Source organism: Malus domestica, chromosome 12 (assembly GCF_042453785.1).
Source record: "Malus domestica chromosome 12, GDT2T_hap1".
Taxonomy (NCBI): domain Eukaryota; kingdom Viridiplantae; phylum Streptophyta; class Magnoliopsida; order Rosales; family Rosaceae; genus Malus; species Malus domestica.
The window spans coordinates 30,161,709-30,177,027 of NC_091672.1; the positions used below are offsets into that span (position 1 = coordinate 30,161,709).

Consider the following 15,319-nt stretch of genomic DNA (forward strand, 5'->3'; position numbering starts at 1 on the left):
GTTCGAACATACATGTCATGTAAGAACTCGAAAGTTGCAATATGCAAAGTAGTCATTTGACCTGAGGCATCATAGATGTCTAATGGTTAGGTCCTTGATCTTTGATCATGTCAACGGCATTCCATCGGAGTGTCCACGACATTGTTGGGGTCAAGCTATCTAGTCATGTAGGCATATGAATGCACAACAAGGGATCTCTAACCTTCCATGGTGGAAGGAGAATACTCTAAGATATGATTCTAAAGTCTTTGGCCAAAGCATATGAATATGACTTAGGAAGAATGTTCCAAATCATATTCAAGGGAATCATATAGATAAGTATCACATTGGATAGTAGACATGAAACAAACTATCGCTTAAACAATGTGATTAAGAGTATTGTATTAGAGAATGACCGTATTGCATTGTAGTTGTAACTGGATAGGTTCTCCAACCACTTCTACTTAGCTTGGGTAACCATGACATACTGCTAGGTGTCACTCATGGTTTGTGGAAGCCCTAAATGATTAGCAAACACTAATCATTAAGGGAGAATTGAAATGTGGTTTCAATTCACAATCGATCGTTAAGAGTAACAATCGCCCACTACCTCGCTAATTGGAACCTAATGGATCGTACACCGAGTAAAGGCGATAGTGAAGAAATTAAATGAAATGGATATGCAATTAAATGGTTTAATTGAAGAATGGTCAAGATTAATTAATTAGTTAATTAATTTTACGAAAGGTTCGTATTGGGCTTTTAAGTTGGTTTTGGGCTTCGGGGCTCAAAAGCGTTTTGGTCCACAAGGCCCATTATGTTTAAGTTGTATGACAACTAAAACAAAATGGGCAATTAGCCCAATAACAAAGGTAAGGCCGGCCATAAGGGTGAGGGTAGCAAACTTGGATTAATTACAAGTTTGCCACTCACTTGAAATGAAGTATAAAATTAACTTTATAGCTTTATTTCTCATTAGGGTTTTTCTTGGTGAAATGAGGTGAAACACTTTATCTCATTTTCTCTAAAGAGGCCGGCCACTTAGAGAGATTAATCTAGCAATCTTTTCTTCTCTAAGTCATCCATTTCATCTTCACACTTAACCCTTGGTGTGGAGACTTAGAGACACCAAATCTTTGGTGTTTTTGGAGATCCTTTCCTTACATCCTCAAGGACCAAAGGAGCACAAAAGGAGAAGGAAATCACAAGCAATATCCAAGGAGCTTGGAGGTGACTTGAAGGCCCTCCACTTGGGTGAATCCCTTGTGTAAACAAGGATGAGCTTCAAGGGTAAAGAAACTCTAAATCTTTACTTCTCTTTAATGTTGTTAAAGAGTTTATTGGTTCACCATATACTAGGCTTTGAAAGTCATGAGTTTTATGAATTGTTTTTTAATGCATGCCTACTTTAAAGTGTTAATAGTTTGCATATGTATTCAAATGTTCTTACTTGTTCTTAGTTAGGACAAAATTTTTCCTTCACTTTATTCATAAGAATTAATTTTTTTTTAGAAGTTATACAAACTTTATAAAAGTAAATACCACGTTTCATATGTCACAAGATATAGGATGTTCTACCTCTTCAAGAACGAAAAAGCCGACCACCCTACTATATTCCAAAGAGCAGAGACTAGCCGCGGAGCTTGTAGTTTCTCGATTGGAGATCCATAAGGGCGAGTAAAAAAAAGAATTTATGGAGTACATCTGCAAGCCTTTATTCAATCAAGCTTTTGTAGTTTTTTATTTTCCTTCCAAATATTGGGAGAGCTTCGAAGTTCAACTCAGCCCGGTCTCGTTATTAAAAAGCACAAAAAACTAGTTATATTTTGGTTTTGCTGTTGTACGTCTTATATTTTTGGTTGGTACATTAAGTTGCGACTTAATATTTTTCTTGAAACATTATATCTGTAAAGGTGAAATGTTTCTTCGTCATGGGATGCCTTTTTTGGTCTCCAACACCCAGGAGGCTGGAAGGCTGACTTAGGATGCTAGTTCAAGTACGTTTTAGCAATAATCATAAAAATTTGGAAAAGAAATGCTTATATGCTCCTTCAACTAATTAATTCTCAAAATTACAATCAAAATAAAACTGAAAACTTGGTTGAAGAAATAAGAAATATGAATAGCAAAAGCACTATTAGGACTAGCTAGAACTATTAGTACTGCTAGTTTTTCTGCAATCAGCTGCCTTGAAGGAAACCAACATCTTTTCAAGATCAAAACCGATCAAAAAATTTGACTGAGCATAGCTTCCAAAGAGACCAATTCCTTCACCTATGGTATGACTCGAGTTAAGCGTTCCAAAGCAGTGTAGTTTATGTTGTTTGTTTTGATAGAAAGTTTGTGCCAGTGACAGCTGCAATTTAGCACCGCCTTCGAATGAACCATGAATCATGGTGCTTTGAGATTCTCCGTGGTGTTGTAGCACAGCAAAGTTCCAGACTCGTCATTTACTTCGACTGGTTTTACTGACGAATTCATCGTCTTCTTTACTTGTTCTACCAATCTGCCGTAAAAATCTTGTGGCAGCATTGTCACTTGTGTACCCGAGTCGAGATACATGTTCCCCTTTGAAACCGAACCTGATGAGTTAAATGGCACAAACTGTTCTCCGACGCTGATTCCTTCAACCGTGAAAAAATATTGGTTTTTGCCATGTTTGGTGATTAATGGAGTCGATACTACACCTTCACCCGAAACCTCACTTCCCTTTCCGAAACTCATGATGCTTGCATCATTGGGATGATCCGGATCAAAGGGCACGAGACAATGTGAGAATTTCTTGCCTCCAACGTAAGGAGCAAGTTGAGAAATAATCGATAAATTCCCAGCTCCAACCCCTACTATCCCCATTTCGTTTTCGCCGAAGGTTTTCCCAGTATTGTTGTGTCCACAACCTATCACAACATCTTTGAACGAAACTGGCTTCCCGGAGCTGGATCCGAATGTGATTGTCTCTTTTGACATCACCCCCTGCGTTATTGAATCATCCATGTAAGTGTAATTGTAGTTGCAGACCTTTTGATCATCCTTTGAGCAAGAGGTGTAGCCAGTGTCATTAGTATGACTACATTCTTGTGCAGTACATGGAAGGGTTGCATATGGTGAGGACTTTTTCGGATCAAACTTGGGATTTTTCTGCTTGTCGCAATTCGGACACGGCTCACGTTGCGTCCACAACATCGTACTTCTGCATAAATCTCATAGGGTGGAGTTCCAAGAGAGAGCTTCATAAGTTGTGCACCCTCACCGCTCTCCTTGTCATACCTTAGTTCTGATTGTGGGGTACTTTCGTCCATAAGACGTTGAGACATTTTATGATTTTGATTGTAAAGTGGTGAATTTAGAGAGTTTTAGCGAATAAATTTGATACTAAATCCGTCATAATTAACATCAGAATTCATCACTTCTGTAGCTGAACTATGACGTAGGATTAGATAAATGATCAAAATCATTGTCACTACATCTGCAGATGCCATATATTACATGCAATTTCAGGAAAGAAGATGTAAGAGAACAGAGAAGGTGTGGAATTAGTGCTAAAATAGAAGGTGCCTAGGGGTTGTGTTAATGGCTAAAAATGCATTAGTAACACATGGAGTTCTTATTCTAATCTTAGAAAGAGGTGATATTTTCAATTTTAGAAAATTTGGAAGAGGACACAGAGGCCACGTTTTTGTGTGAAAAGCTCCATGCCACTTGTTTTATTAGGTTCTGTTGTTACTGTCGACCCTGGTCAAAGCTTGAACCTCATTTTTTGGGTTTTCAAACTTTTGACTTCTCCAGGTCTTATGCCATATGGAAAAATTCTATTTGAACTTAAAACTTTAATCTGTGCACTAAAATATTAAACAAAATTTACAAAAACTTAAAACTTTGAACACGTTTATGATTTCATTTGTATGAATTTCTGATACATCTGCGATGGATTTCAAACACGTGCGTGTTAATTTGTGTCTATTTTTAAGAATTTCATCGATCCATAAGTTGTAGGCTTTTTAGCTAAAATGATCTTTGATATTTGCATAGTTTCTTACTTTAATCCTTGAAATTTAAAATCGATACAAGTGGGTCTAAGATTGTACACCGTCAATCATTTTGATCATTCCGTGAGAAGTCTCCTTTAAATTAAGGATATTTTTGTCAAATCAATCATTTCACTTAAACTGGTGGTTTCTTCAATTTAACATAGATTTGTGATAAAATGACTAAAATGATTGATGATGGACAATCTCAATGATCAATTCTATATATCGATTTTAAATCGCTGAAACTAAAGTGAAGAATTACGAAAATCTCAAAGATTAAAAGCCTAAATTGCAATGCACTTACTTAAATATGACTTGTCTAACATGCATGCACTTGAAATGTTAAAAGAGTGGAGAAATACACAAAGTTAGTTGAAAAAGGTAAATAGAGAAAATATTCACAATACACCATTTTTTCTAATTTTCTAGAAGGTCAAAATTACAAATAAGAGAAAATTCAAAACATAAGTGGAGGATAAGGAAAAGGGAGTAGCAATAACACTGCTACTACTATTTGTACAATCAGTTGGCTTAAACGAAACCACCATTCTTTCTAGGTCGAAACCAATCCAGAAATTAGACTGAACATAATTCCCATAAACAATAAAATCATCACGAGTGACATAACTTGAATTCTGCATTGCAAAACAGAAATTCTGAAACTCTTGGTGGTAGAAAAAGATCTGATTTGGTGTCAACTGCAACTTAGCACCACCTTCAAAATGCACGGTAATTTTTTTCCCTTTGAAAATGTTCTTGTTGTTGTAACAAACAAGTGTCCCAAAAGTTGGGTCCATTATTTCACTGGGGCTCATCGCAATCTGCTTCTTCAACTCCGCCACCAAAGGATCATAAAATTGTTGAGGCAAGTACGTGTTTGGTGTTCCGGAATCGAGAATAGTATTCCCTGGCGAAGCCCCATTACCGGATGAATTGAAAGGCACAAACTTGTCTCCAACGCTCATGCCTTCGAGCGTGACGCGATAAGCGTTATTGTCAAGCTCGGAGATCAACCGCGTTGAGACCACCCCTTCACCCAAAACCTCACTCCCATTCCCGAAACTCATCTTGCTTGTGGACGTGGGATTTGCATGGGATGGAACCAAACAGTAGGAGAACTTTTTGCCTCCAACTGCAGGGGAAATTTGGGAAATAAACGACATGTTTCCGATTCCAAGCCCTACTACTCCCATTTGGTTCTCCTGAAACGTTTCTCCTGTATTATTATGTCCACAACCAAACACAATATTTTGTAAGGGAATCGGTTTCCCGGATGCGGCCTTCAACGTGATTGTTTCTTTCGCAAGTAATCCAATGGTAGTTGCACCGTCTACGTAACTGTAATTGTAATTGCAGAGCTCTTGACGATGATCAGAAGATGATGAGCAAGAGTTAGGGCCAGAATCTATGAGTAAATTACATTCTTGTGCATCACATGAAACGTTCCTATACGTTGACGATTTTCTCGGGTCGAACTTGGGATTTTTCTGCTTGTAGCAATCAATACACGGCTCACATTGCGTCCATATTAATGTGCTGCCTGTGTCTGCAACCCCATAAATATCCACAGGTGGAGTTCCGATTGAAAACTTCATGAGATGCTCGCCATCAAAGTCGCGTCTCACTTCTGATTGCGGTATGTTTGGATTGGACGGCTCCAAAAGATGTCGAAAACGATTGCTTAAGCTCTTTGGACGAGATGTATTATGATTGTAGAATGGTGAATTTGGTGAGTTTCGGCGAATGAGTTCGACGCTGAATCCGCCACCATTTACATTGTTTGCTGATGAAGAAGAAACTACAAGATAAAAGAAAAGATTAACAGTCACTAGATGGGTAGTCTGATGTGCAGCTGCCATGAGTTTTTGCTAGCATGCATGCAATTTTGAGGCAAAATTAGGTCATGAAGTGGAGAACTCTTTCCAGAAACAGAAGGTGGTAAATTTGCAAGAATGGCTAAAATTAGATGATGTTATACAGAGTTTTATGTGATTATTTTACTGGTGGCATTTTTGTTACCACTTGTTTTCTAATTGGATGCAGTTCTTCAGGTCAAACCCTGAATTCTAGGGTCTTGTTTTATTGCCCACCAGATTAAGTGAAAAGAGATCCTCTCTGGATCTCTCCCTTCAAAGCCTAGGAGTTAATCAAATGATTCGAACCTTTAAAATTTGATTCAACGGTTAAAAATTATTATAACATTTAAAAGTTTTTACTAACCTCTCTGTTTTTAACCATTGGATCAAATTTTAAAGGTCCGGATCACTTGATCTCTGAGCTTTGGAGGGAGAGATTTAAGGAGGATCTCGTTCCTAATTAGGTCATGCATTGGCATTGGAATGGGCTTCTTAAAGCTCTAACATAGTTTGCTCAAATGAGGCCTAAGAAAAAGATCACTCTAAAGTTAGAACTATCAGGTCACGTGATAAGTGTTATATAAAAACTTCACTGGTCAAACTACAAAAAGAGTATTAAAGAGATGGGCATTTGGGCTATATTTGGGGAACAACTCTTTCAATACACGAGGTCATGGGATAGGCGTTGCAGGAAGATTTGAGAAGAAATTTGGAGAAAAAACTTTTTTATCACGTAAGTCGTTTAATGAGTGTTCTAAGAAGAAATATTGAAGTTATATTTGGATTAAGACACATTAAGACACATAATGAGTGTTTGTAAATAAACATTGATGCGATATTTAGAGGAAAATAATTCGTTACGGAAAATCACATGATAAGTGTTGTAGAACGATATATGTAAATTGTCAATTCATCACTAAAAGTCCCAAATTATATTTCCTCTTTTTACTTGGAAGGCCCACAACTGTAGTTGTGTTGTTAACAGCCCAATTCGTTTACTAATCAGGTATAAGTACGGAAATGCCCACAGTACCCGTTTGAGTTCTTGACTGACTTTACTCTTCACCGTTCACTGAGCTTCTTCTTCGTGTTCGTTCAACGCTTTGAATCAAATATGCAGCAGGTGAATTCGAACCCTAATATTTAATTCGAAAAATTAATTTCTCTGTACTTAATTACTTCAATTTTCCGTGCAAAAAGTTTCGTAATTTATATTATTTTACTTATGAGTTTTTTGTATTGGGGCAAAAGGGTGGAGGATCTGAGACGGAGGTGACATGGGAGGACCAGCAGAACATCAACAAATTTGGCAGATTGAATAACCGGTTTCACGAGCTCGAGGACGAGATCAAATTTGCCAAGGTAATTAATTTTTGGCTTTTTTATTTTGTTTTATATTTAATGGGATTTTGTTTTGATTTGTTGCATTTCTTGAGATGGGGTTCGAAAATTCGTCCAACCAAGTTGTGATTTTGGCTCAAATTTCATGGGTTTGGGGTTGCTTAGTTTTTTTCTTCTTATTTTTGTTTAAAGATCAAGTCTTTTGTTCCTATACTTGATGTGATTGCCAAAATTTGTAGAATGCATATTCTGTTTGTGTCTTGAATCTAATAAAATCAGAATGGCACTTGTTTAAATGGATTCATGTCGACGGTATATAGAACTTGTACCGTGTTTTGAATTAAGGGTGCGGGAAGAGAGGGCGATTGCAATCTGAAAGTGCTAAACAGTGAAGAGAGAAGCTAACTGGCTGTTTATTGATTAAAACGAAAAGAAAAGAGATGGTACCGATTGCCTCACTGCTGCTAAGCTAAAGACGGATTGATTTGTTCGTTAGTCTTCTAGGTTTTGCAGGATTGGTTTATCAAATGATTTCTTAAACTACCTTGAAAGCAACCAATTTTATGTTGTACAACCGGCAGTAAGTTCAGAAAGTCGCCTCGAAGAAGGTTGATAGTGGAATTGCATATGATTCTATGGTTTTAGTGGGTGGTTTAACATGAAAAAACTTGTTGGTCAGCGTGGAATAGGGTTCCTGATATGTGCCAACTTACTATTCATCAACTTTCTTCAGTAAGCCTCCATGCCGGGATTTTGTGTTATGATAATTTTGCGTGTTTCTTTATGTCAAAGTTTACTTTGGCACGATTGATTTTCCATGGGAGGATAAAGGCATATACCTGACTGTTCCATTGCCCCGAGTCTTGTGAACTTGGTGTACTTTTTCTATTTTCCTTGGGAGTCTTATTGTAGATCTCTAGTCCATTGAGTAGTCGGTCATCACTTTGCGACATTGATTGTTTTTGGATATTGCCTTTCTCCTCTTAAACTTTTAACGTGTAAATTTTTTTTTAAGAATTTGTATCAGGTTGGCTCTCAACACTCAGCCATAGGTTTTACTGTTAACAGTTGGACTTGAACGTCATTTCTATTGACCAGCGCATTTATTTATTTGTTATCCTGGTATTTTGTAAGATGTGCCTTCTTCTTGATCCAATGTTTCCGTCCAGGAATCAAAGGATAATCTGGAGGATGCTTGCAACGAGTTGATTCTGACTGACGAGGAGGTGGTCCGGTTCCAGATTGGTGAAGTCTTCGCCCACGTGCCAAAAGAAGAAGTGGAGAGCAGGATCGAAGAGATGCAAGAGGCGACGAGCAAAAGTTTAGAGAAACTTGAAGAAGAGAAGGAATCTATTCTTGCACAGATGGCCGAGTTGAAGAAAATTCTGTATGGAAAGTTCAAGGACTCCATCAATCTAGAGGAGGATTAAAAGCTTGACTCTTGTTTCCGTAGTTCTGTATCCTGAATGATTTGTTGTTGATACGAATTGCGATGTTGAATGTTGTTATGAGAAGGAATTGTTCGCTTATATGTTTAATACATGAAGAAACTTGTTCCTACCATCTGGATGGTCTCTCTGTCTTCATCATCTTCTTTATTTCAGAAAATCGATTAAGATTTTGCAGTAAAATCTTGAAATTCGGCAGACGTGAGTTAGGTCTGTTGGCTGATGTAATTCGCCCGCTTCTTGAATCACCCTCCATATGGTGGCCAAGGTTTGACCAACTTTCAATTTTTGGGCAATGAACTTGTAGCTCAAATGGTCGAAGTTCTAACATGCTTAAATCAAGGACTCAAGAACACAAATAATGTTTCACTTGTCTTGAAAACTTTGAATCAAAGTTGTGGTAGTCCAAATGCCAGAATCATAATTTAACTGCAAAAGCTGTTATAATCAGGATAGTTTGGTATTGCTGTGTTTTGCTTAAAAAAAACTGCTGGTTTGGTATTGCTGTGTTTTGAAAAAAAACTGTTTCTGCTGTGCTATAAGAATAAGCTCATTATAAGAATAAGCTCATTTTGCTGCTTCATGTTTTCAGCTTTTTTTGTTACAACTTTTTATAAAAGCATCTCAGTATCAAACCAGTCCTTATTAAGGTTTCTCATCCGATGTAAGAGAGGCTAAATATACCCCTTCAAGTTCTGGAACCGTACAACATCGGCACAACATTTTATCTTTGATCAAACAACAATTCAAATGAAAATTCTACGGTACTCCAGAGTATTCTCGAAGTATAAAATACTCCGAACATACACTAGAAAATACACCATAAACTGTTACATAAGTAGTAATGAAACTCTACCAACCATTTGATATCAAAGAAAAAACAAAAAATCCAAACACCTTTCCCACTGCAATCGCTACATTTTCCCTCTGCGATTTGCATAAAAGCCCTCCAAAAACCGAAAATTTCCCAAAAATCCATTTTCTCGGAAAAAAAATATCCAAACCCCTACTGTAAATCCAAATTTATCCCGGAAACCCGATTTAACCGGGTTCAAATCAAATCCGGGTGTAAGAAGTCGGCAGGCGTAGGGACTGCTGGCTGGCAACAACCGAGGCCAACCCGTTTTCCGCGGCGGTCTCCTCGTCGAGAAACAAATCTTCCGTGACTCGAAACGCCGCGTGGAGCCCCATAATCACGACGGCGACGATCAGCGCCACCAGCACATTCAAACCCACGTGAGTGAATACCAGCGCCACGACAGTGACCAATCCCAGCGCGATGGCAACGACCCTGTCGTCGAGGCTCTGGTTGTACAGAGCGACGGGGGTGGTGCGGAAGAAGTAGAGGGCGAGCCAGGCGACGAGGACGATGAGGAAGACGATCATGGAGATCGGGTGCCAGAGGAGGCTGAGGAAGACGATGAAGAGCGCCGCCATGGTGTAGTTGACGCGGAAGTAGGCGGTGTTGAGCTTGATTCGCGCCATGGCGTCGGCGTAGTTGGATGGGACGGAGAAGGAGGTGAGAGAAAAGAGCTCGGGCCATGGGCGGCGCGTCGGGTACACGGATTGGGAGGTGATAGTGGGGTACAGGGGTTGGAAGGAGGTCTGGGGTTTGGGGCGGGAGGTAAAGGTGAGGTCTTTGGTCGTTTGGGGGTCGATTTGGGCGGCGGTGATGGTGGTGGTGCCGTAACTCGACTGTGGTTTTAGCGGCATGTTGGTGGAAATCGGGGAAATTTGGGCGGCGGAGGGAGATTTTGACCTCGATCGATAGAAAGTTCGAAAATGTTAGAGAAAGCTCGGAAATTTAGTTTATTTTAATTGTTTGTAGCCTTTCTGTTTTTTAAGTGAGAATATTGTAGTTTTTGTTGAAATACAACTGGAATTTTGCTTAACAGTGGTACCCTTCTGTATACAGTCAAGGTTTCAGGTTTTTATTTGTTTTATTTTCAAGATTTTTTTTAAAATTTATTATTATTAAGAGAATGGAAAGCGTTCCAGAGGAAAGCAAGGAGTTTCAAACCCGAATTGCATTGATGGAAACCCAAGTTATGCATTAGTTTAGGCCGCAACTTAAAAGAGAGTGTTGGCGTAAATTCATTTTTTATCTTATTTCTTAGAAGATTTTATTTATAAAAAACACTTAATTCATTCAGTGAACATTGATAGATTCCAATGAACAATGCCAAATACATCTCCACCCCTAAAAAAATGCGCTGGCATAAACGACCTCTACCCTTACAAAATGCGCTGGTACCCAGTCCATTTTAAATATTTTAATTTTTTTATAAAAGAATAAATAAATAAAATAGTTTTAATTTTGAATAGAATTTTTAACCAATTTCGTCACGTCACGTGTCATTATCCAAACGTACTATTTTGTAAATAGATTTTCACTAAGATTTTCAATCAATCCCGACGTGCCACGTATCACTATCTGTTTACAATAATTTAGCTAAGATTACGATAAGATTTTCAACCAATTTTGTTACGCCACGTGTCATTATCCGAATGTACTATTTTGTGGATAGATTTCCGCTAAGATTTTCAATCAATCATAACGCGTCACGTGTCACTATCTGTTTACTATAATTTAGCCAATATTACGATAAGATTTTCAACCAATCTAGTCACATCACGTGTCATTATCTGAATGTACTATTTTGTGGATAGATTTCCGATAATATTTTCAACCAATCCCGAGCGCCACGTGTCACTTCATGTTTACAATAATTTAACTAAGATTTCGATAAAATTTTCAATCAATCACGTAATGCCACGTGACATTGTCTAGAACCCCATTCTTTATTTTTTTGTCCATATAAACCCTGCATCCCTACATTTATCCTCACACCAAACTCAATCCTTCTTTTTAGCGCATAATCCTTCTTTATCGTTTTCAAATCTTGAGTTCTTACAATGACTTCTTCAAGAGAGTGTATAAACAGTTTGAGGAGCAACAGAAAAGATTGTTGGCATAACAGGAAGAATTGGTCAATCTCGAGAAAGGTGGAGATGGAGATGAGGCTTTCGTAATGGAGGAGGATGAGGATGATGACCATAGAAGGCAGAGGGTCTCACATTCCCGCGTCATATAAGTCATATAGGAAATACCAACCGCAACAGATGACAACAAAGGAGTAATACTGTCATCATTTTCAGCATTTGGCTGCAAAACAAAAATAACCACACAATGAAATAATATAATCAAATCTCACCACATATTTCAGTGAGATAAAGAAAACCCTTTGTTCTAATATAATTATCAAGGAACGCTTTATCAGAATTAGTGAACCAAATATTAAAACTGAAGGTGAACAAATCCTACACAAAAGAGAGTTGTAGACAAGAAATGCTGCATAAAACGAGTGTCCTATTGTTTATATGACAAAACTAGAACAAAGAGAGGCCCTAAAAGCCTGAAAGTGGTAACAGCAAACATAGGCGAGTTGCTGCTATCTTCACCGAAGGCTTGCAAGCTCAGGAAAGCCTTTAAAGCCAAAATACCTAGTCTGCAAGACAAAGGTAGGAAACTGCACAATCCGTGCCTATCTATGTAGGAAAGAGAAATGGGAAGGACAACATCCCCAACCAGGAAAGGACGATGCTCAAAGGAACCCTCTCTGCAGAACTACCAAGCAAATAAGCAAAACAAGCATCTTCATAAAAGCTTACATTAGCATGGTGTTCGAACAAAATTTTCGTGGCATCTTGTTGTCCATGACCAGCAGCCCATATCAAAGGACTTCCAGCGTCACTTTGTGAATTAACATCAGCACCTTTGGAAATCAAATACCTCAGCAACTCAATGTCTCCTGTTGTACAAGCACAAACCATTATATAATTCATACAATTTGATTGAGCCATAAATGCGGGTGCAATTTGAAATGCTACTGAGAGCTTAACATCCTCATCCAATGTCACGCACAGTAAAAGTTTACAAAACCAAAAATGAGTTTTCAAAAACTCACCTAATCCAGCAGCATGATGAAGAGCTGCGGCTCCCAATTCACTAGCTGTACCAAGACTGGCACCAGAATCAAGAAGGTATTTTGCAGTATCGGTATGGCATTGCCGGGGCAGCATGAACAAGAGCAGTCTCACCTGTAAAGCAGTAACAATATTTAAAGACAAGACTTGTGAATCTATGATATATCAATAAATGTAAAACTCTAGCTAGACTTAAGTTCTCTATATTACTGACAGAGATTCTAAAGTCGCATTCTAGTCTCGTTGAACAAAAACACACGATTTATAACAAGAAGCACAGACCGTCTTCGTCCTTTGTATCAACATCTAAGTTTCAGTTCCTCCAGCAAGTACTTGCACACTACTTGCCCTCTCTAGCCGCGAAATGAAGGGCCCCTCGCTTGTTGGCATCCTTAATATCAGCCACAGTTTTCGCCAAATCCTTCCCTTCATCAAGCTGCCGGGCCAAATCTACCCGAAACAAAACCCCAAGAAAAAAATTAAAAAATCATTGAGAAATTGTTGAACAATTCAATTACAACCACAGCAAACTGAAACAAGCAAAAATAACCCAATTCGTCACAAGAAAGACAGAGCATTTTTACTCGCTCTTTAAGAGATCAAGATTCCCAGTAACAGCAGCATTGAGAAATTGTTGAACTTTATCAAAGAATTACTTTTCTATTTTTTACGTAAGAGTAAAGGGGCAAACTTGAAATTTACAAATGAGACTAATTCGAAAGAAAATGGAATTATACAACAATATATACACATATATATGAATTGAAAATCATGGGCAATCATAAATTAGTGAACTTTTTGCCTCAGATACCAGATGGTATTCAAGGAAAAAGGGTGACTGGTGAGTGATAAGAGTTGGAGAAAGAACCTGCAAGGGCAGCAGAAGCGTCAGATGCCATGGGAAGGGTAAAGAGGAATAGTAGTTCGTCTCCTTAGGTTTTTGAGGGTGTGAGCGGAGAGAGTTCTCAGTGAGAGTTCAACTCTCGGTTGGGTTGAGACACATAGAAACGCAGAGACAGCGGAGGAGGAGGATCCGAGTGTTTCTGGGGTTTATGGTTTATGCCTGCCACGGATAATTGGAAACGCGAAGAAAAAGGGTCAGTTTTTGCGGACGCAAAATTTACTTTTTAATGAGTTAATTATTTTCACCTCAAAGTACCCAATTCTATCAGATTTTTTTTGGGAAATTTTATTTGAACCTTAAAAACTTCTTTCTATACCCAAGTTAAATATATTTGCCATTAAATCCTTCATTTTACCCCTAAATTAATGTGAGATAAGAAAAATATATTGAAAGGAGATGAACCCATATCAGCCCCACCAACGCCCGCTGCTTTCCGGCATCTTCTTCATTGAGGCGAGTGAATCTTTTGTGTCAGCATCTTCTCTTTTCAGGCTTTTTTTTTCCGTTCTCTCTATTTCCATCTTATATTCTCCTCCTCCTCCTCTTTATTGCTCACTTCCTTCAATCGACAAATGCCAAAAGCAAATCGGGGCCTACACAATTTTCGAGTGTTACAGAGTCGGCAACGTAGAGAATCACGACCAAGGGTACCTTTGTGTTGTATGGAAGGCGTTAGATGTCAAAGCTTGTGGAAGGTAAATGGACTGCCATGGATGGCAAAAGTTGCCTTGAAAAATCACCAGCAGATCTCTGGTGGGGTTTGAGGTGGAAGTGACAACGGGTGTAAAAAGACATTTTGATTTTGTTTTTTATTTTTCAATTTTATACAAGGGTGAATTAGGAATTTAAATAAAATATTTTTATAATTGGGTGTAAAAGGAGGTTGAATGGGTTTTAATAAAATTTCTCTTTTTTTTCTTGAACAAACGATATTATTTAGGTGGACTAAATCTTACAATGAGCTAGTAATAATATGGTTCAAATTTACCTATAGCGATAATCGAACCTAAGACATTTCATTTACAAATAAATAATACTAAGTGTCATAAAAAAAAAATTTGGTAGTGTTTTCCAACTAATTCATATGACATTTTTAGAAAACACAAATACTTTAATATTTTAATATGACTTGATACTTTACCGGGAACATAGCTCGGTCTCTCAACACAATTAGTTGAAAGTTTTTTATTTCAAGGATCCAACCAATTGTTTTGTGACACTTAGTATACTTGTTGTATTTTTGGTACAATGAAAAAAAAATCTCTCTTCTAATAGAAGTAGGGATCTTTTTACCACAAGATCTAATTATTTTTTTCAAAACAAATAGTTTGGATTAAACTATAATGTTTAAAATGCAAAATACTAATTATATGATCATAGATTGTCTACAGTAATAGTTCATCCATAGTATGATAGCAATAATACGAAATTCTCATATTTCATATTTTCTTTTACGAATTATAACGATATTTTAATGATATTTTTCTTCACAAAGATGGAAGAAGCTCAACGTCTGAATCATCCGTTCCATTTGACAAATATTGGTATGAAAAATATTGTAATTTATGATCATTGCAATACGTCTTTACAATTAGCATCTATATCTAATAAAAAGTAACAATCCTTAAGAAAAAATAATAAAAAGTAACAAATATTTCTAAGAAGAGGTCTATTTATTAAAGGTAATTGTTTCATATATAGTACATTCCTCCAATTCCACTTTCATATTTGATCGATGATGCCGGATGTGCTACTGGTGTGGTTGCATGTTAGATG

At 37.6% G+C, this 15,319-nt stretch overlaps 5 protein-coding genes across 5 annotated transcripts; 1 reads left to right on the top strand and 4 right to left on the bottom strand.

The window, feature by feature from the left end:
- Window positions 1–2,370: 2,370 nt before the first annotated feature.
- Window positions 2,371–3,162, bottom strand: LOC103451381 (aspartic proteinase CDR1-like). The gene has a single exon (XM_029089935.1). The coding sequence runs from the start codon at window positions 3,160–3,162 to the stop codon at window positions 2,371–2,373; it is 792 nt and encodes a 263-aa protein (XP_028945768.1).
- Window positions 3,163–4,432: 1,270 nt separating this feature from the next.
- Window positions 4,433–5,866, bottom strand: LOC103451038 (aspartic proteinase CDR1-like). Its single transcript, XM_008390463.3, has one exon. The coding sequence runs from the start codon at window positions 5,864–5,866 to the stop codon at window positions 4,433–4,435; it is 1,434 nt and encodes a 477-aa protein (XP_008388685.2).
- Window positions 5,867–6,863: 997 nt separating this feature from the next.
- LOC103451037 (probable prefoldin subunit 4) lies at window positions 6,864–8,767 on the top strand. The gene is made up of 3 exons (XM_008390462.4): window positions 6,864–6,986; window positions 7,115–7,225; window positions 8,374–8,767. Exons 1-3 carry the CDS (start codon window positions 6,978–6,980, stop codon window positions 8,632–8,634), a joined length of 381 nt encoding a protein of 126 aa, XP_008388684.2. The 5' UTR covers window positions 6,864–6,977; the 3' UTR covers window positions 8,635–8,767.
- A 596-nt stretch (window positions 8,768–9,363) lies between these two features.
- On the bottom strand, window positions 9,364–10,630 carry LOC103451036 (PRA1 family protein E-like). Its single transcript, XM_008390461.4, has one exon. It carries the CDS (start codon window positions 10,363–10,365, stop codon window positions 9,709–9,711), a length of 657 nt encoding a protein of 218 aa, XP_008388683.1. The 5' UTR covers window positions 10,366–10,630; the 3' UTR covers window positions 9,364–9,708.
- Window positions 10,631–11,372: 742 nt separating this feature from the next.
- LOC103451034 (uncharacterized) lies at window positions 11,373–14,077 on the bottom strand. Its single transcript, XM_017336362.3, has 6 exons — window positions 13,961–14,077; window positions 13,508–13,702; window positions 12,922–13,089; window positions 12,621–12,753; window positions 12,325–12,464; window positions 11,373–11,818 (listed from the first exon to the last, which is right to left on the bottom strand). The coding sequence occupies exons 3-6, from the start codon at window positions 12,943–12,945 to the stop codon at window positions 11,564–11,566; spliced, it is 552 nt and encodes a 183-aa protein (XP_017191851.2). The 5' UTR covers window positions 12,946–13,089; window positions 13,508–13,702; window positions 13,961–14,077; the 3' UTR covers window positions 11,373–11,563.
- Between the last annotated feature and the right edge of the window lie 1,242 nt (window positions 14,078–15,319).